A 19,915-nucleotide genomic window follows, 5' to 3' on the forward strand; every position below is an offset into this window, starting at 1 on the left:
GGCTCCGCTGATCACGGCCAGGCCGTTATTTCAAAGTCCCAGATTCTAGAAAATGTCTTGTGCTTAAGATTTTCGGGGCCGGGGAAAGTCAGATTAAGCAGCGCGAAGCCTGGTCAACAATGTGCCTGCTGAGTGCCTGTTTTGAGGGTTTTGAGGCAAGCGGCTGGGCTGTCTGTAACGTCAGCCCGCGGGGGGTTGGAGGGGCCAAGCAAGACTACTGAATAATTTGAATGGTAACCAATCTATTATCCAGTGACTCAATCTTCGTTGGCCAAGAACGTCGTTTGTCGCAATGCTTCATTGAGGACGAAGGAGTCGCGGAAAGAGGTGACGCAGCCACACTCCATCCACAGCCACCGTGGCTGATGGATTCTTATGTAAGCCCGGTTCCCCCGGGGCCCTAGGTCTGGACTGTATTACGGTCCCAATCTGAGAAAGACGTGTACTACCCTACCAATTTCATTACTGGAAATAGATAATTATTTGGAAACATATCAGAGCTCTAGCAATCACGTCTCTCAAAAATTGAGCCGACTATCTTTCAGAAGTGGTTGATTCTCTCCCTTCACAAGACCGAAGTACGACCTTGCAATTTTCTCGATATATTTCTACACCTTTCTAAACTATCGCACATCCAATATCCGTACTGTGGTGAGATTTTTCAGTTTATATATGTACCTTAGGTATCAAAGCTCAACATTAAAATAGTCTCTCTCTGCTCCCTTTGACTGAACTCAATGTCTCTCCACAATTAGTCGGTTTAACAACCACGTTCTTGACTCAGACCACGTTTGAAACTGAGCCACTCGAGAAAGACACTCAGGCCTCACAGATGAATGGAAAACCAGGGAAAATATCTCATTCATCTCATTGATAAATGGATGATCCAATAAAACTAAGACTTGCTGTACCTTTTCTTTATCTTATCCCTACAAAGCAGATCTGGTCATGGACATGTCTGACACCTCAAACAATTCTGTTGGATGGACTTCCGAGACCAAACGAAAAAGACAGACCGGCAGCATGAATATCCACGAGCAGGAAGATAACTTCTATAAGAAGATCACCCTGGCCGTGGCCGAAAGCTTATTCTTCAAAAAGGCCATCGCTTGCTAACCAATCTCCACTAGTATACGATCTCCTGCAATCCCAATGTCTCAATCCTCTCAAATGTATGAATTCGATGACATGGAGTCGGGCGATGAGTTTTATGAGCTGCTAGCCAAAGTGCCGATCTTGAAGGCTCCACGGAAAGGTCATACAATTCGAGGAGAACTTTGTCTACCTTGTCTCGAGGCCATGCTAGTGACACCCAATCTTTCCTGTCTTCGAGACTCAGATCTTGATGAATGCCGCCGGTGCCTACAAGAAGAAATCCAATGCCGCAAAGTAAGTTATATGAGACAAATAAGCTTTTATATAATGCTCACGGCATGGAAATTCATAGATCCCGGCGCAATTCGAGTCAGAAATCCGGAGACTTCTCGACGCCCCTTCTGATAGACAAGGGCACCTCATCCGATGTCTTCTTATCAGGGCATGGAATGCCGAGAATGCCTCATGAGTTTGGGCAAACGCATTGGATTAGAAGCCTTCGCGGCAAGCTTAGATTCGATAGCAGTCAGGGGAGCTTTCGATCCTTCGCATTGGCAGGATGCATCCATGCGGGTAGTCCGAATCACAGCTGTCCCTTGTTGGCAATGTGACATTTTGGAAGTGATGGAAATGTTTTTGATATGCTTGTTTCTGTTCTGCTTGACTTTGGATTTAGATTTTGTTGATTGATAGACTTGAATTCTTAACAGAAGCTTTGGACTTGATCCCTATAAGAGCGTTCCATGCCTTGTAATCTTTTTTGCTCCCATTAAGAAGTACGCTATGCTATGACTACTAGGAAGAACAAGCCCTATCATCATCAAAGAAAATTATTAAGCTAGTGGCCCTTGTAGACTATAGGAATGATCAGATTCCGCGAGTGACAAAGTCTACAACGGTCTGCTTCAAAGACACGGATATAATTGATGAAAGCCTTAGGCAAAAGGCTGCACTCCCAATACAAGGGTCAATTCATTATAAACAATTATAAACAATTTCATTGACTTCTGATCCCCTGGCGCCACTTTCGGGCCGCATACAGCCACTCTATACACCTGCTTAAAGAATCACACAACCTTGCAGTCAATCAGCCTTGGCAGCCTTGGGAGGGTACTTCTTTCCCTCCCTCTCCACCTGAGGAGTGCAAGCGCAGCGCTCGCTCTCCGGAATCGAGTCCATCACAGAGGGAATGTGGTTTCCGCAACCCCACCAGGTGACCTTGTCTGTGCCACACTGTTAGTCGTTGCTCCTAAACCCCCCTTACACGACTCGAAACTTACTGCAGGTAGAGCAATGAGCCTTCATACACATATTGGGCGAATTTATAGATAGTAGCTTGTTGTGGGGAAGCCTTATGAATGATAGACAAGGTGTATAATGACGGTCTTTTTTGCTTGTTTGTGTTGGGTAATGGCAAGATGGCGGGAGGCGTGCGGGAGGTGGCTTTATACACTTTTCCATTGCCATTTGCCTTAGTCATAGCCGACATCTGGAGACGCCGATGAATGAAGCCCGAAAGCCCGAGCTACTATCGGCGTTTATATTTCGTCCATTATAAATCGAACTAAGGCATTACTTTACAATAAAAGGCAATAATTATGATTGAAGACAGGGTCAAGTGTTGTTTAAGTCTTTGTGAATAGGTTCAACAGATCTGTTGCTTCATTCCTCCAGTCGCGATAAGCAAGCGAAATTGTGCTTTAGTGGGGCCCAGAGCGGGTGAGAGCGGAATTTGAGCTCTGACCTCTTTTCTGCAATACAACGGCAATTTGTGTTGCTGGAATTCAAGCCAACGAGAAGACAAGGTTTGCCCTCGGGTTCTATTATCTACGATGATTGTTATCGCTGTCGCTGGTGGTACCGGTGGCGTGGGGAAGACGCTTGTGGAAAGATTGTCTCAAGAGTCAAGCGTTAAACTCATTGTCCTAACGCGTAGTGTGAGTTTCCTAAATTGACAGAATACTAGGAGAATATTAACCCCAGCGTACCGATAAAGGGAGTCGCGCCGCGAGAAAATGTTCAGTACGTCCAGATCGACTACAGCGACATCCCTTCCATGACCACGGAGTTGGAACGCCATAATGTGCACACTATCATATCCGCGATCGGCCTTGTCTCCGATGAGACCAGCCAATCCCAGCTAAACTTGATCGAAGCAGCGGAAAGGTCAATCGCAACGAAGCGTTTCATTCCGAGCGAGTTCTCCTTTATTCAGACATCCGAGTAAGTTTGCTTGCTATCTCTATCACTTGAGCTCACTAAACGTTTCATCACCAACAAAGGCTGTTGTCCGTGGACCCGAGTATCCAGTATTGGCTTGATGCTGCAGATCGTTTGAGATCTAGCTCTCTGAAGTACACTCGCGTCATTCCGGGCTTCTTCATGGACTATTGGGGCATGCCACATGCGAAAACAAATCTTCAATCATATATCTTCGGCATCGATATCGCCAATGGTATAGCCGCTATTCCCGGTGATGGCGATGATGTCATTTGTATGACTTATACGTACGACCTGGCGAACTATATGGTGAAGATACTTGAACTCGAGAACTGGCCAGAGTTCAGTGTGCTTGTGGGGGATCAAGTGACCTACAACGAGATTCTGGCCATAGCAGAGGATATCAAAGGTAAGCTTGAAGCAAAATCATTCAGAGAAGCTTTGGCTAAAAGACCACCACGTAGGCAAAAAGTTCCACACGACATACGACAGTGTCGACCAAATCAACGCGGGCAGTGTGACTGTCCCACCTATGCCCAGCACTATGGGATCGCCGGAGGAACTGAAGGAAATTACAGAATTGGTCAGTCGGCTCACAGTGGCTGGAGTGTTTGATTTGCCCAAAGATAACCGTATGAGTGATCGATTCCCCGAAGTACGGCCTGTTAAATTTAAGGACTTTATGGCGAAGTGTTGGGTAGAGAAGCAATCATAGTATTAAGTATCAATTATACGTGTCGGTCTGCTAGGAAAGGGAGAGCTAACTAATTTCATCCCCGAAACTGTACTTAAAACGACGAATATCGCAAACGGCCCCGCCAAAATCGGGAAAATTAGCAACATGGAGACAAGATTCTCCCATCGCAGACAACTTAAAATGCGTTTAGTCAAAGCATCGTGGTCCGGGCCATCTCACGCCAACACAAACAGGGCGTCCTGGGATAAGGTTCGAGCATGAGGCGTTGATATCCGGATTCCAGCATAGGAACTGGTTCATCGTAAAGGCACTCCCATACTGAGAAATGATATCCCAGCAGGTATCTCCCGCTTGAACCGTATAGTGCATGTTGCCTCATTTCGTAAGCGACAATTGCTCCGAGTCATCCATTTTGGACATGAGCTGGAGGAAAATACATACAATAAGGCGTCTCCTCGACTACCATATCATGACTCAAGGTCTCCCCATCAGCGGAAAGTCCCAAGGATGCAAGCCCCAAAGTGCAGAACAGAATACGAGTGCAAAATGAAGCCATAGCTATCAGATAATTTGGCTGGTGTTGAAACGAAGGACTCGAGTTGCTCTTTATGCAAACTTAGTGAATGGAAGTAACTTTGACAATGGATCTTGATCGACTTCCACTGGAGTAAACCATCGGTATTTATGTCTCCAGGTAGGAAATATTCACTCATTGAGCTTATGCAACAATCCGGCTGCTGGAAAACATAGTCAAGTGTCTTGTATGACCACCCTCTAGACATATCCACCGCGTTGACATTGAAGGAGGACTCACAAATTACCTTTCTATGCCTTTCATGACAAGAACATGTTGTACTGATTGCTGCTTAATTAACAAATTCGTTGCCACCTTATCTTTCTATATTCTTCGTGACTAAAACCCCTGCCAAGAAACAAACAGATCTCAAAATCGACGAAAGGGACAATCAACCAATGGGAAGTTCCATAAAGTTCACGTATGGATATAGCTTGCTGAACTCCTTTCTGGCAGATCGTGCACTTCGCCACCGTCACTGTTACATTGGTTGATAATAGTAGTGATACCTTCATGAAAGACACTGTTACGTTTTACTGGGGGTTGATGCGGTTATTTGGTAGGGCGATCTGCCAGAAAGCTTCGTTGATGATGGGTGTCTGCAGAACTTACTCCCTCTTTAAGAAGTTAGCCGTGTAACAATATCACGTACAACCACAGAATTGAATCCAGAAGAAGTAGATACGACAGTAATCGCCCTTCTAGTCCGTACTGAGATCGGGCCGTTACGCAGGGTCACACGAGAATGCCTGAGATATAACCTGAATACCACTAGAAGCGAAATGCGGTGTTGGCTAGCGTAATCATTAACGATAAAAGGTGTTATAGTTACGGCACTGCGTATGCTTTACTGGTTAGTAGCCGGGGAGGAGCGAAATGTTAGCTTCTATACCTCAACTTAGAAACTAGAAGGTACCAAATCTGCTATGCCCTGGCAGATAAACCTAGGCCTGTCTGTAACTAACGAAAATCTCTTACCTAATGAAAGCTACCATTTGCGATTGCGAGCTTCGACAGGCCAAGTAACTTTCCCCGGTCGCCCAAGAGTCAGAATGTACAGAAAATCTTGATGAAAGGTTCCCGAGCCAGATATTTGTTTTCTGATCAGATCTCCGCTTTCGCGTGGGTTGGAACGGAAGGTAGTCTTCGTATTAGAAGTTGCTAGCATCAAGGTCTAGCAAGCCATTTTAGGCTCCGGGTACACCCACAGAATCCCCGATTCTTTCTCTCTTGAGAACTTGCGACCGGGTAAAGGTTTACTATCAACTTAGTACATTTTACATCTGCGATTAGAAGAGCCGATCTTAGCCGGAGGCCATCGTGGTATTCAAGGTTCTGATGGCATGGTAAGCAATGCGATAAAAAACATCCCAACTTATGAGATGAAAGATAAACACAGATTTATGTGGTCTAACTCAAATTTTGTCTTCCATCGCAGCATTTGGTGCTGCCTAATGAGACGGTATGAAATGTAGGTTTTCATCACTAACGTGCGGATGGACTGTTGCTCCGACTTTGAAAAACCTCGGCAAAGGATAAATTTACTTCAACAAATCTTCCGACCTTCAACCATGTAAGAAGTGGATCAAAGTTCGGAATGAAGCCGATGAAAACTAATGTATGCCGATGATCGACATCATCTCCCTTGCGAGGTGCATTCACCCTCTCATCCTCGAAGTGATTATTTGCCATAACATTGGCTCAAGTCCAGCGAGGCATGGACCGACCCGATCCTCAGACCTCCGACGGATCAGCAAAATTCTGAATCTCTGGATTCAATATTCCTACGCAGTATCTATATAGGACCGGACTTAGAGGGGGAAAGCATTGTCTCTACAGGCAATACGATCGTGAGTAAACGGCTTTATGTCAATTTCAACATCTCCATTGCCAACACTGAAGTTAGAGTGATTCTTTCCAGTCAGACAGTGACCTCAAGCCGCCTGCTATCTGACTTTTCCAAGGAAAGCGAACGGTCATGCAAGTTAACCATCTCATCATTATGTCTATCATCAAGTCCTCCCGCAATACGAGATGTCACTTGCTGACAACTCAAGCCAGGGATGGACCGATTGCGGGCGTTCGAAACAGAGTTGCCGCTGAAAACATCAGACTCGGACGAATCTGATGTTCTTTTCCTCCTCCGTCTGACCATATCGCGTAATTTCACATATAACGGTCGAATAGCCGGCGCGGCTGCACATAAATGTGCCACAGCGGTTTCCGCGCAGGTCCAGTAAAACACGCCAGCATTCAGATAAGTCGGATCACGAATGGCCTCGACGTTCCTTAAGGTTGGCACTCGGGCGGATGCAATGCCAATAACCCTGAAGGGTTTGTTAGTCTCTTTTACTCGCAATGTCTGTCCGGTTAAAATCTTACAGAATACCACAGCCAAAAAGAGCATACAGCCCAACCTTTTGCGCTATAGTAGCGCGAAGTGTCCGGAGCAATGGCAGAGGCAGAACGAAAACTGCAATTTCCGTAGCAATGTTCACCCCTGCACTTGCATAAGCCACTCCTGCGATACTGAGGCACCTCGCATCCTCCCGTTTCAAGTCCCATATTGCATGTACCGGTACGCATTGCCATATATCCATTGGAACAAGAATAATAACAGCTACCGTCGTGAACACCATTGTCGCTATCACACAATTTCGAAAGAGTGGAATCTCGGGGAATATGCGTAGGTAAAGGAAAAGGATCGATATTTTAATGAAATAGATGACGACCAGCCAGAAAATCTGTGAGAGATAATCTAGACAGAAAGTTAGGTATCGGTCGAGAGAGCCTTGAGTATGATAGGGATACTGACACCAGATAGCCAGATGTCTGGCTTGAGATACGGACGAGAAATTGATGTCGTATAGATGGTATCCCATTCCTTCATTCACACCTTGCCATCAAGTTAGTACAATAAATTAGTTTGGGATATTCGTAGACACACAAAGGTTACTGAAAACAAGGAGTGGTATCATGAGCACCTATACGAAAAAGGTCAGTAATTCCATCGCGCCTGAGAGTTGTCTGGCAGCATTATATCATACCCCAGCAATGATATGACTCCAATCATCCCACCAGAATCTGCGCAATGTATATGCCCTTGAGAATATGCGAAGGATGACGATGAGAAGACCAGCAACTCCACTCGCCACTATCGCGGCCCTCATAGAATCGTGGTGATTATCATGAGGCTGGTCACATTCTTGGGCCCAAGATCGCGCCGCCACTATGGATTGTCAGTCCCAGGTACCATGCGGGAAGGGTCTGGCGTGTAGGTACAGACCGATGGTCTCTGCGATGTCGCATTTTGCCAATAAGCAAAGGGAAATGTGAGTGTTGATATTCTTGTTCGTGCACCGACACTTGATATCCGATAGGTCGCAATCATCGAGTAGGAGACTCTGTGATACACATTCGACCTATAAATCTTAGAGTCAATGTTGGGTCCCAGCGCTGTGAACAGAGACTCGAGGCTCACAACACATTGTGGTAAGCTGTCAGAGCCTGAAACACCGACAATCCCAGACGCAATAGCCGGTCGCACGCATAGCCAGAGGAGGAGAAGTGACAGGATAGTGCGATTCATCCTGCTAAAGAATGACGAGGCGGAAAGCTATCCTCACATCCATCGCAGTGAGAACGTGAAGGAGAGGAAGATGGGAGAAAATCGTAGCACATGTCTCAAAAATGCTCCAAGGCTTTGTCGCTTGTATTTCTACCATCTACCACTCGCTCATCATATATGTAACCACGGCATTCCCTCAACAACGAATAGTACCTCTGCACATTAACAGGTCAAACCAGGGTACTATTGAGCGCCATGGGGTCATTCCGGTCTAGAGTACATATCATTTCCGCATCGATACAGGGAGTTTGAATTGAACGACGTAATGGCAAACTTTATTTATGGGGAAAACCGTTCGCATTCAAAAAGCCAAGAAACTCACCACGAGGCTAACCTTGAAATGTAAGTGGGTTCAGACTCTTCTTTCATTGGTCAAGTATCTGCTCTCTGATTGGATGGATTGTTGACCTATTCACCGCCAGATTCTTAAGGCTACAGCACCGGGACTCGTCAGTCGGGAGAATTGACAGCCCGTCGGCACGGGGTGATAACATCACGACCATCCCGAGTCTTCTCCGTGCCGAGGTCGGGATCAACGTGATTATCGGCGCAATGGATTGCTCCGTACAGGCCCGAAGTATTTAATACCTAACTAAAATATTCACATGCAATAGACAGTGAATTTTCTGACAGCGGACATCATATACTTCGTGTACTTGCTCTAAATTCACCCTTTTATTCTCCGTTCATTCTCCATTCAATCGATCAAGTCTTTGCCAACAATCATGGCTGGTCAAATCCCTAATACAATGAAGGCCCTTGTCGCAGACCGGTCTATTATCACCCGACTTTCAAATTATTCGTGCGGTCATTCATCTGGAGATGGAGTCAAGATACAAACAATTCCTGTGCCCGAAATTCTCGACAACGAAATCCTTGTTCGCGTACGATCCGTCGCTCTTAATCCAACCGACTTCAAACATATCGATATTGTCGCTCCTCGAGGAGCTATCATCGGCTGCGATTACTCGGGTACTGTTGCCAGAGTAGGTGCCAAGGCAGCCGGATATTGGCAGGTTGGAGATAGAGTAGCAGGTTTCATTCACGGTGGACTATACACCGACCGGGGCTCTTTCGCTGAGTACCTCAAGATTCCTGGTGATCTTGCCTGGAAGGTTCCACCCTCTGTCAGTGATGAGGAAGCTGCCACATTTGGAGTATCCGCTGTCACAGCCATGCTAGCCTTGAATGCTCGCTTAGGAGTTCCATGGCTCGACTCAGGCAAGAGCCAAGGACGGACAGACACCCCAATTTTCATCTACTCAGGCTCGACGGCTGCTGGACTATACTCCATTCAACTTGCGAAGCTTGCAGGGCTCAAAGTTGTGACAACGGCATCGCCAAAATCTCACGACCTTGTCAAGGAGTATGGAGCGGATGACGTATTTGATTATCGGTCGCCAACCGCCGTCGAAGATATTGTTCGAGCTTATCCCAATATTGACAGGGCATTGGATTGTTTCTCAGAAGGGTCTTCGACGGAATTCTGCGCCGATGTGGTTCGCAGGAGCCGAGGGTGGGTTGTGACATTGTTGGATTCGGGCAAAAGGGACCTGGACGGAGTGAGAGTCGATTTCATGTTGGGGTATACGGTTTTCAATGCTGAGTTCCAGTGGCTACCACCATTGGGTCCTAAATTCCCAAAAGTGCCATCAGATAACGAAGCGTTGCGCCGATTCTACGCCTCATTGCCTGAGATTGCCCCGAGATTGAAGACGCCTCCGTTGAAGAGGATCGATGGGGGTCTAGAGAATCTAACTGCTGGTCTTGATATGCTTCGCCAAGGGAAGGTATCTGGGACCAAGCTGGTTGCAACTATTTTTTGAACTTCGGTTACTCGTTTAGGATCTTTTGATTGTCGTTGTTCTTGAGCCTCAATGTACTTTATCTCAAATTTGAATCCCGAATAATAATTGTTTCTTCCCTTGAAGCTTGAACTTAAGGAAATATAAATGATATGCTGTTACGCCACCATATTTATGCCCAGCTAATAGTGCTGTTCTGGCATATAGGAACCGGTCCGGTCCTCCATCGAGGGGTCGCCTCCTCATCGGCCAACTGTGCAACGGGTTTGAGTAGATCCATTTGTCCCCATGGTGTATCCGTGAAGCTAGTCATGAAGGGGGAGTCCCTGGCCAAGTACTCCGGAAACACCCGTTTCCAACCATCGACTACCTGCAGCAAAATTTCGGACACAAACTGATCCGGGGATGAGCGCTCAAACTTGAACTGGTCAAGGGTACTCTGCGCCACATTCATTGGATAAAGTCCAACTTCCGGGTCAAGCAAAATCGTATCGCCAGCAACCAGGGAGCTGACAACATGGTAAGACCCGCCATTCAGCGAGCGGTCTCTAATAGCCAGCATCGTTGCCAGGGCACCGACGACGCCGGTCATCATATCTGAGATTGGGAGAGGTGGGAGAACGCCGGTCCCCTCATCGTATCCCCAAAATTTACCCATCACATACGATGCCCCAGAAGCAGCATCTCCAATTTGCTGCCAGCCGGGTCTCTCCGCAAACGGTCCGTCGGCTCCATAACAGTTCTCATCTACATAGATGATACCCTTGTTGCGCTTCGCAGCCATTTCGAGCAAGCTTTGCAGTCCAAGACCCTTCCTCTCGAGAGAACCGTAGCGGAATCCTTGAATGAAGACATCTGCGCCATTCAAAAGTTCATTGAGGACGCTCATATCGTTCTCTTTGCTGATATCAAGGTCGACCGTGCGTTTCCCCGCGTTTAGAGTCAATTGGAGCACCTGTCAATTCAATTAGAATCTTAGATGTGTTGCTTAATTTGAGTTCTTTGCTTACATTCAAGTCCACCAGCTTGCTACAGTTGACGCGAATCACATCGGCACCAAAAGAGGCAAGAGTCACACCAATAGTCGGACCCGCGATGATGCGCACCATCTCGACAACTTTGATTCCAGCCAAGGGGCGGCGATCAGGACCTTGAGTGAGAGGAATAGCAGGCGTTGGACGGGCATAAGACTCATGATTATAATTCACCAAGGGATGGGCAGCCAGACGCTTGCCCATCTCAGTCGCTCTCCATCCCTCGGGCGAATAACAGATACTCCCGCACAATCCATGCCTCACGTTATGCATCTCCAACTCATCTGCGCTCCATTTCTGAACATGTTCCTTGATATAGTTGTACCCTTCTGCTAAGGACTGCAGCGGAGTTTCCATGTCAATGGCCATCGACTTGAGGGTCTTGCTCGCATCGAGGGACCCATGAAGCTGATACCATACCCGCGAATCATTAGTAGGGTAAAGCGCTGTCGCTCTTCCAGCCAGTGGACCAACGCCAAATCCTTGTTCGAAGTCTCTCGCGAAAATCTTTGACAGGGAGCGACTTCGGGCAAGAGTGGAAAGATCCGAGCCTTCAACGTACGTGGTAAAGGTCGACCCTAGCCAAATACCAGCGTGATCTGTATTGACTGTCACACTGCTTTGCTTCGCCGGCTTTCCATCACGAATTTCAAGCAACTCGTTTCCGACCAAGCCGCACATCGCATGCAAAGCAGCAGATACGAGAGGAGCTTTCATGGGGCCGGGGACCATGGGATCCGGTCGCCCTTCGAATTTGACGGTATCCCATAGACCAGAGTCTTTGGTGAACCCTGGGGTCCTTGATGCTAGCACTTCAAAAATCCGTCTTGTGTCCTCGGGGGCTGGAAGAACGTCTTTGTCGATGTAAGTCCCGGGGCCATAGACATCGTCCCCGGGCACAGTCTCATGTCCTTTGCAGGCCATCGTTGGAGAAAAAGAAAATGAGGGAAGCTGAGTTCAACCGATCAGAAACCAAGATATTCTAAAGCTTCTTGTGATACTGTGGCTGACATGGATTTTATACGAGAAGGGCGTGCAGGCCACCACAACGCTACCGTGACTCGTGAGGGGGAGTCAATTAAAATCCACCGTGCTAGTTACACAGTGGAATGATGTCCACCCGCTGTGCCGCGCAAGTTGCCGCGTAGCCGGGTTGTTCAACAGCCGACGATCATTACGTCGTGCTGCCCGTATAATTAATGTAATTGATTTCCTCGGCCTGGAGCAAAGAGCCGCAGCCGCCGTGGCCTGGCATGTTCCCACCAAGTAGCAGGAGCATGGTCTTGGGGGTGAAAATAAGCTTAAAACTGCATTTTATTCAAATGGATGATATGTACCAAGAACATCAAACTTATGCATACATTTCAAGAAACAACAAAAAAAGTGGGCCAATTTGTGTTGTGCATTAAATGGGGACCCGTAAATGAGATCCACAACAGCCGTTGTTCGCCCTTGCCTCGGACCTCGTTCCCCGAGGTTTCCAGCTGAGGGGTTACTTGTACAACCCGGAACAACAAGATGGAATATTCATAGCTGTTATAAAACAGGGCTGTTGATGAAGATTCTTGGTAAAAATGATCTCCGGTTTGAACGACTTCTTGAGTCCAGAATGCCCTCGGAAAATAACAATGCTAACACTAGCAGGCGACCGGTAAAGGTCGCAAACTGCTCTGGATACCATGGTATGATGTTAATGGTTGCATTTTGAATGTAATTAACACTAAATGATTTAGGCGACCCTGCGTATGAGATGTATCGTCAAGCAACGCTTGGGAATGTTGACTTCATCACGGGTGATTATCTTGCAGGTAAGAAGGCCCGCATGAAGCCAACACACCTCTAGGAATAGTTCACCTTACAGATTTCTAGAGGTAAATATGGCCAATAATGCCCAGGCATATCAGAAAGGAGAACATCCAGGTTATGAGGAAACAGCCTGGGAAGGAATTAAGCAGACTATCGAGGTGATCTCAGCCAAGAGGATCAAGGTCATAATCAACGGAGGAGCTCTCAATCCAAAAGGTCTAGCACTCAAGGTAGAAGAGTTGGTAAGTGGGCATTTAACTCTTTCAAATACAAGCACTGATCAAGAACAGGTACGGTCAAAGGGCTTCGATCTCAAGGTTGCCTACCTGTCTGGCGACGACCTTTATTCAAAGTTTGGCCCCAATATGCCAAAGTCGAAAGATGAAATTCGACATCTCGACGAAGATAACCAGTCCATAAGCCCCGGGCCACTCACATACGCTTTCCTCAATAGCGCCAATCCTGTACCAATGGTCTCTGCACACGCGTATCTCGGAGCGCGAGGCATTGTCGATGGCCTGAGACGCGGTGCCGATATCATCATATGCGGTCGCGTCGCTGATGCCAGTCCAGTCATTGCAGCTGCCTGGTACTGGCACTCGTGGAACGAAGCAGACTACGACCAGCTTGCAGGCGCACTAGTGGCTGGACATTTAATCGAATGCTCTGCCTACGTCACTGGCGGCAACTTTTCCGGGTTTGATCGATATCCCATCGAGAGATTCGTAAAGCCCGGATTTCCCATTGCTGAGATCGAGTCAGACGGTTCGTGTACAATTACAAAGCATTCCAATACCGATGGGATGGTCGACGTCGATACGGTTCGAAGCCAGTTCTTGTACGAACTTCAGGGAAATGTCTATCTCAATAGCGATGTCAGCGCCATATTGGACGATATTATTGTTGAACAGGCAGGCCACGATAGGTATGTTGGTATTGAACGCTCTACTCCATAGATCTATTCACTCATCAACTAAGGGTTCGCGTTGGCGGAATAAGAGGCTATGCTCCTCCCCCGACGACGAAGTTGGCTATTTTTTATCCTGGAGGCTTCGAGGCACAGCTACTTCTCAACGCTACGGGGTATGGGACAAATACAAAATGGGACTTGATCGAAAAGCAAATCCGTCATTTCATACCAGTTCAAGCCTTGAAAAATGTTGACACCCTTGAGTTCCAGCGGTGAGTAGATGCAACAAACATGAAAAAGAAAGATGGGAAGAAACCGAGGATATCTAATATGACATTCAGTATCGGTGTTCCAGCTGCCAACCCAGCCTCACAACGGAGTAGCACCACATACTTAAGAGTTTTCATTGCTGCAGTATCGGCCCAGGCGGTATTTTCTGTGGTGATGGCCATGAAGGAAATCTCACTTAAACACTTCTCTGGTGAGCAGTTGTCAAAATAAAGGATGCTGAGGAAAATCTGATCAATTAAACACAGGCTTACATTCTTCTCTGGATCAACGTTGTGCCATACCACGCCCGTTCTTAGCTTACTACCCAGCAATCATCAGCCAGAATCTTATTGATGAGCAGATCAATTTTGTTGAAGGACCTGATAATGTCGTCTCATATTCTACCGGCCATCCACCAAATTTTGAACCTCTGGCTCCCCGGGCCAGCTATGATCACACACCATCACTGAGTGAGATAGCTTTACTAAAAGCACCCAGTCGACGCATCCGTCTGGGTGTCATTGCACAAGGTAGATCTGGTGACAAAGGTGCAAATCTCAACTTCGGCCTTTTTGTTCCAAATCCACAGCACTGGCCATGGTTGCGGTCATATATGAGCCGCACACAAATGAGAGAGATGCTTGCTACCGATGACGACTGGGATGACTCTTTCTTGGTTGAGCGAGTAGAGTTTCAGAAGATTCATGCTGTACATTTCGTGATATATGGTATTTTGGGGAGGGGAGTAAGTAGTTCTAGTCGGTTGGATGGTTTTGGGAAAGGCTTTGCCGATTATGTGCGCGATAAGGTTGTTGAAGTGCCAGCAGAATTGCTTCCCTTGAAAACGCATCTATGAATGCACCGTTGACGCTTTTGGGAAGCACGGCTAAGAATAAGCCACAAATTATGAGAATAGGGACAAATTGTAACAAATACTTATACCCAAAAATGATCAGTTGATTAGTGAGCCTTTGATTATTACCCAGCGTATTATGCCCAGCGTATTATGTGGGGGGGGCGCTTTCTCGTCTCGGTATAACATGCGGGTTGGTGGGATCGTCGCTTATGAATATTTCAAATTGGTGGTAGACCAATACTTTTCGAGGCAAAAGCTATAAGGACTCCATCTCCAGATAACCCACGAACCAAAATAGTCAACGTAGACTCCTCTTTCCACTTCAATCATTCTCATCTTCGATATACACCCGAGTGGGAACCCAGCCTTACCCCGCTTACCCCCGCCCTTACGCAGGCCTAGCAATCATCCATATCAAAGCTCTGTTTAGCGTTTGATCTCCATAGCATGCTTGAACAAAAATCACCACCCCGTTTCACGAGCTCCAAATGACCGATCCCGAGCCTATTCACTTCTTCGACCTGTTCTCCGATCTCCCAGGTCAGCAGTCTTACCATGATCAACACCATTCCCCGATCGAACTCATAAAGCTGACGCGCTATATCTTAGGACCCTCCAAATCATGGTCACACAACACATTGAAGACCAGGGCCGTTTTGAACTTCAAAGGCATACCCTACACCCAGAGCTGGATCTCATACCCAGACATCAAGCCCCTCGCCATCAGCTTGGGCCTGTCACCTAACGAACAAGGCAGACCTTTCACACTGCCGGCAATAATTCACAAGTCCTCGGTAGATTCGAACCCAAGTGGGGCCATGATGGATTCGCTACAGATTGCGATTCATCTCGATCAATTATATCCGTCTCCGCCACTATTCCCATCCGGTCACGCCAGCTACGCATTGTTTATTGCTGTAGGCAAGATCATGAGCCTCCTGGAGCCTGGGTTTCGGCCATTCGTCATACCGAGAGTTGCAGAGCATCTTGATGCTCGGGGGCAGAAATACTTTCACGAGACGCGTTCTGCTGCTCTCGGAAAGCCGCTCTCGGAGGTTCGACCAACAGACATAGATACTATTGACAAGTTGTGGAGCTTGGTGGAGACTGAATCAGTCGCGTTAATTTTTATGCTGAAGGGCTTGGAGGGAAAGAAGGGTCCATTTTTCGAGGGAAGTAAGCCCGGATACGCGGATCTATTTTTGGCTTGTCAATTGGCATTCATTGAACGTTTTGATAAAGACTTGTTTGGAAAGTTCTTGGATCTTGGCGATGGTGAAATTGCGGCTCTATACGATGCTTGTGTGCCCTGGCTAGATGGTCAAGGCGAGGATATGGAATGGCTGATTCCTCCAGGTTCTTCATCCTGATACGAGAAGAAGCTATTAGAGAATGGTATCATATATTTTTCCTTCTCCCTCGGCATGCATTTCTTGGGCCCTTAGTGAACTGTCCAACACAATAATTGTCTGGTGCTTGTTTCAACTCATTAAGCTATGCCCAGACACCATAATGCGCGGCCTGTGGGGCGGCAGGTGTCAGCATTTGGCGTTCAGGGAATCGCTAGAGCATGTGGAGTCATCTAGAATAGCGTGCCACTGATGCAAGACGCTTACACTCTACGGTTTGTGGCTTAGAGGACCCTATATGGGCTATCATGCTTAAAAGGCCTTGAATTCTGACTCTTCTAGCTGATACGCGTCCGCTAATGCATCTCCTTCGATTCCATTGCAATATGACTTCTTCCATTGCGAACATGAATTATGCCATTATTGGAGGTGCCTCAGGCATGGGACTCGCAACAGTTCACACACTCCTCGCACGAGGCGCTAAGGTTGCTGTATGCGATATCTCTGAAAAGAATCTGGAGGCGTTACTTGCTAGGCTCTCTATGAAGGATTCATCCAAGTGCTTCACCAAGACTGTCGACGTCACAGATCGCTCTGCCATTGACTGCTTCTTCCTCGAGGCCAAGGAGCGTTTTGGGAGCATCAACGGCATCGCCAATTTTGCCGGTACTGGCGGCCATGGCTTAGGTACAGAGGCTGTCTGGCAGACAAGCGAGGATGAATATAACTTCATCATGAACTTGAACGTTAAGGGACTGTTCAACGTGCTCTCCTCTGCACTAGTTCCTGGCTTTCTAGCGGAGCATGCAAGTGTGGTTCATATCGGCAGCATCTTCTCCCAGAAAGGATTCTTGAACGGGGCCGTTTTTGCAGCCTCAAAGCATGCAGCTTTGGGAATGGTTCGAAGTGCAGCAAAAGAGACTGGGAGCCGGGTGAGGGTCAATTGTGTGTTACCGTGAGTCGACTGTGTCTTACTCTCACGATTATCTGCGAAACTAAAATTATGATCAGTGGTGTTATTGACACCCCCATGCATCGAGCAAATCTTGAGCGCGTCAAGAATTTCACCCCAACTCCGGCAACCCCAATTCCTCGGGATGGTAATGCGCAAGAGGTTGCCAATGTCGTTGCTTTCTTGCTTAGTGAAGAAAGTAGCTTTGTGACAGGAGATGCCTGGAATGTGGACGGAGGCGCAAATGCATAGGTTATGAAAATTGTATGATATGCAAGACAGATGGACTGACATACGGCATGACCATAATCATTTGGTGCTGCTTAGTTTGCACTATTAATGCGGGGTTCTCAAATGCGGCTCATATGCACTGCGGACGCCAGAACAGAATCACGAAATACAGTTCAACTTCACTTGTACTTGCCTTCACATAGACATACTAGTTATGTGGAACCCTCTTGTCATCATACTCCGGATATAAGGCTTATCCCCGGTATGATGAACATCTGCCAAGGCTTTGGCCATTTCTAATTCTATATCACGCTTAAAGAGACGTGGCAACCTCAAATTTCCAACAGTAGTATACATTCTCGCTTGAGTATCGAAACTATAGTTGAGGATGGCTTGAGCATATTTCTCTCCTTCCCTTCAATTTCTGAAGAAAAGGATCTTGTGGGGTAAAATAATCCTTCCATATCAGCGGTCTTTCACCTCTTTGTACTCTCCAAAAGTTGGTGCTTCTCAATAATGCAGTGCAGCCGTAAAGTAAGAACCCCCATTTTGTTAAAAAAGACTCCGTTACTTCCCAACTCGTCGTTTCCCATGATGGGCCCCAAACAAGTAAACCGGCACGTGTGTTGCGGGTATCCCAAAATGCCATAAGATCATGGCATAAATCTTCATCATCGATTTCATCTTGTAGCGCAATGAGATTATCTCTCAATGTCGGGGAGGGAAAAAGTCCAACCATGGATGGTGGGGAACCCGCTTCTGGACTTCAGTTGGCTGTAGGTCGAGGGGAATATGGATATCTGAAAAGCCTGGGATTTGTAGGTTGAATATGGAGACTGCATCGTCTTCTTTTGTCCATTCAATTGTCATGCCAGTTGACCGAATATTGTCAATAATAGCACGCTGGACATTGATCTTGGGTAGCGAGAGGAGATGGTCAAGATTTGGCGAGCTCTCTCTATAGCTGTTGGATGCCGCAGTCTCAAGCTGAAGCATAAGCTCCGGCATTTCGGGCGGGGCTAAAGTACACTGGAACCCGTTTTGGAACTCGCTGGGGGCGAGATATAAGGAGTCTTCTGTCGCTAAGTCTGTGGGTTCCGCATTTTGCTGGTGCTGCTGTCGTTTAAGTTGTCGTCGTAATCCTGTTGCATGTCAGTAAATACTGGGCTCGGTTGATAGATGTAAGCATGGATTTCTGTCATACGAAATGCTCGCTGATTTAGCCTATTCTGCAGTTTTCTTCGTTCCGTTCGATTGATAATACCGGTCCAATCATCTTTCTGGGCATGGATGCCTGTCTGTTGCGGCATTTGCCCAATTGGAATGATCGCCGGGTCGGATGACATGGCTGGGGTTATAGTTTGATGAATTCTGCAAGACGATTACCTCAGGTAATCACAACGGGAAGTTGTTTTATGGCCGGGGGACGTCAGCGGATTATAAATTCCCGAGGGGGCTGAATTTAGCGACCTTGCCAAGTCACGCTCTAATTGGCTGCTCAATAAAAACCCATGGATTCATATCTGCGCTAATGCAAGTTGCTTACTCGAGCTAACCGAGTTAGGTAAAGGTGCACTCCTTATTCAAAAGACAGCCAATCAAAATTAGTGCGTCTGATTGTCCGTTCACAGGCTCAGATATTCGTGAGAACCAAGTACTAATAATCTCACACTACAGCCACCGCGATAGTAGACCCGAGGGTGTGTGCTACAGACGATGATGATGGTTGTCATTAACGGGTCATGTGACCTTATCATCATTTTATGCCTGCTGTGACCGACTGCGTTGAGCGACGGTGAAGGCGTCAATAAGACGTAGACATATAGCGATTTTCCATAGCTCGCGTCCCCTCGCTTTCCTATATTCAACAGGAGTCATGGGGTTTTCAACGAAGTGGATTTCCAGTCTCTTACTGGTTTTGTCTTTCTCGCCGCCTCCCCTCACCTGGGCCGCCCTTGAAATTCCCCATACATTTCACGAGGACTTACCGAAGCCATGACCAGCGTGCAATAGTCCCTGACCCTGACTAGTCTCCCGGTTAAAATACTACTTTTGATTGCTAGGTTTATTTCACCGGCCGATGTCGCGTGTCTCGCTCTATCCAGCCGCCTGTTCATAGCTTTATTCGCGCCAGGCGAGTCGCTGAAACACCGACTGCCAGAAGGTCAACCTGGAGACATGGCAAATGAGAGAGCTATCTTTTTGAACAGGCTCTCGCTCGACAATCCCGAATATTTTCTTTATTCGATCTGCTCACGACTTCACCCCTGGGAAAGCTCTCCTTTACCGTCATCGTCGGCACTCACAAAATGCTTTTCTTTGAACACGATGACAAGCGATACCCATGGGCTCGGTTCTCGATATTATATCTAATATGGCCAGGATGGACTAGGTATCAATTACATTTCACCCATCTCCAGCTGGTCATGAGGCGATTTTATCACGGCCCAAAGTACGGCATCTCCGCCCAGTCGCTGTTTTAGATTGA

At 47.1% G+C, this 19,915-nt stretch overlaps 9 protein-coding genes across 9 annotated transcripts; 5 read left to right on the forward strand and 4 right to left on the reverse strand.

Annotated features, from left to right (window-relative positions):
• Positions 1–2,178: 2,178 nt before the first annotated feature.
• N7496_000574 (uncharacterized protein) lies at positions 2,179–2,406 on the reverse strand (the record flags this gene model as incomplete). The annotated part of the gene is made up of 2 exons (XM_056693505.1): positions 2,179–2,318; positions 2,376–2,406. The coding sequence occupies 2 exons, from the start codon at positions 2,404–2,406 to the stop codon at positions 2,179–2,181; spliced, it is 171 nt and encodes a 56-aa protein (XP_056560234.1).
• Positions 2,407–2,927: 521 nt separating this feature from the next.
• Positions 2,928–4,030, forward strand: N7496_000575 (uncharacterized protein; the record flags this gene model as incomplete). The annotated part of the gene is made up of 4 exons (XM_056693506.1): positions 2,928–3,032; positions 3,092–3,318; positions 3,378–3,724; positions 3,780–4,030. The coding sequence occupies 4 exons, from the start codon at positions 2,928–2,930 to the stop codon at positions 4,028–4,030; spliced, it is 930 nt and encodes a 309-aa protein (XP_056560235.1).
• Positions 4,031–6,507: 2,477 nt separating this feature from the next.
• N7496_000576 (CFEM domain-containing protein) lies at positions 6,508–8,175 on the reverse strand (the record flags this gene model as incomplete). The annotated part of the gene is made up of 7 exons (XM_056693507.1): positions 6,508–6,913; positions 6,969–7,344; positions 7,402–7,482; positions 7,534–7,570; positions 7,634–7,815; positions 7,873–8,008; positions 8,068–8,175. 7 exons carry the CDS (start codon positions 8,173–8,175, stop codon positions 6,508–6,510), a joined length of 1,326 nt encoding a protein of 441 aa, XP_056560236.1.
• Positions 8,176–8,939: 764 nt separating this feature from the next.
• Positions 8,940–10,040, forward strand: N7496_000577 (zinc-binding alcohol dehydrogenase family protein; the record flags this gene model as incomplete). The annotated part of the gene is made up of 1 exon (XM_056693508.1): positions 8,940–10,040. The coding sequence occupies one exon, from the start codon at positions 8,940–8,942 to the stop codon at positions 10,038–10,040; it is 1,101 nt and encodes a 366-aa protein (XP_056560237.1).
• Positions 10,041–10,191: 151 nt separating this feature from the next.
• N7496_000578 (uncharacterized protein) lies at positions 10,192–11,977 on the reverse strand (the record flags this gene model as incomplete). The annotated part of the gene is made up of 2 exons (XM_056693509.1): positions 10,192–10,974; positions 11,030–11,977. The coding sequence occupies 2 exons, from the start codon at positions 11,975–11,977 to the stop codon at positions 10,192–10,194; spliced, it is 1,731 nt and encodes a 576-aa protein (XP_056560238.1).
• Positions 11,978–12,662: 685 nt separating this feature from the next.
• N7496_000579 (acyclic terpene utilization AtuA family protein) lies at positions 12,663–14,895 on the forward strand (the record flags this gene model as incomplete). The annotated part of the gene is made up of 7 exons (XM_056693510.1): positions 12,663–12,735; positions 12,787–12,861; positions 12,923–13,101; positions 13,150–13,784; positions 13,838–14,041; positions 14,111–14,250; positions 14,306–14,895. The coding sequence occupies 7 exons, from the start codon at positions 12,663–12,665 to the stop codon at positions 14,893–14,895; spliced, it is 1,896 nt and encodes a 631-aa protein (XP_056560239.1).
• Positions 14,896–15,383: 488 nt separating this feature from the next.
• N7496_000580 (glutathione S-transferase family protein) lies at positions 15,384–16,265 on the forward strand (the record flags this gene model as incomplete). Its single annotated transcript, XM_056693511.1, has 1 exon — positions 15,384–16,265. One exon carries the CDS (start codon positions 15,384–15,386, stop codon positions 16,263–16,265), a length of 882 nt encoding a protein of 293 aa, XP_056560240.1.
• A 365-nt stretch (positions 16,266–16,630) lies between these two features.
• N7496_000581 (SDR family NAD(P)-dependent oxidoreductase) lies at positions 16,631–17,448 on the forward strand (the record flags this gene model as incomplete). The annotated part of the gene is made up of 2 exons (XM_056693512.1): positions 16,631–17,199; positions 17,256–17,448. The coding sequence occupies 2 exons, from the start codon at positions 16,631–16,633 to the stop codon at positions 17,446–17,448; spliced, it is 762 nt and encodes a 253-aa protein (XP_056560241.1).
• A 687-nt stretch (positions 17,449–18,135) lies between these two features.
• N7496_000582 (bZIP transcription factor) lies at positions 18,136–18,773 on the reverse strand (the record flags this gene model as incomplete). The annotated part of the gene is made up of 2 exons (XM_056693513.1): positions 18,136–18,569; positions 18,632–18,773. 2 exons carry the CDS (start codon positions 18,771–18,773, stop codon positions 18,136–18,138), a joined length of 576 nt encoding a protein of 191 aa, XP_056560242.1.
• Between the last annotated feature and the right edge of the window lie 1,142 nt (positions 18,774–19,915).

Source organism: Penicillium cataractarum, assembly GCF_028827025.1.
Source record: "Penicillium cataractarum strain IBT 29864 chromosome Unknown utg000001l, whole genome shotgun sequence".
Classification (NCBI taxonomy): Eukaryota; Fungi; Ascomycota; class Eurotiomycetes; order Eurotiales; family Aspergillaceae; genus Penicillium; species Penicillium cataractarum.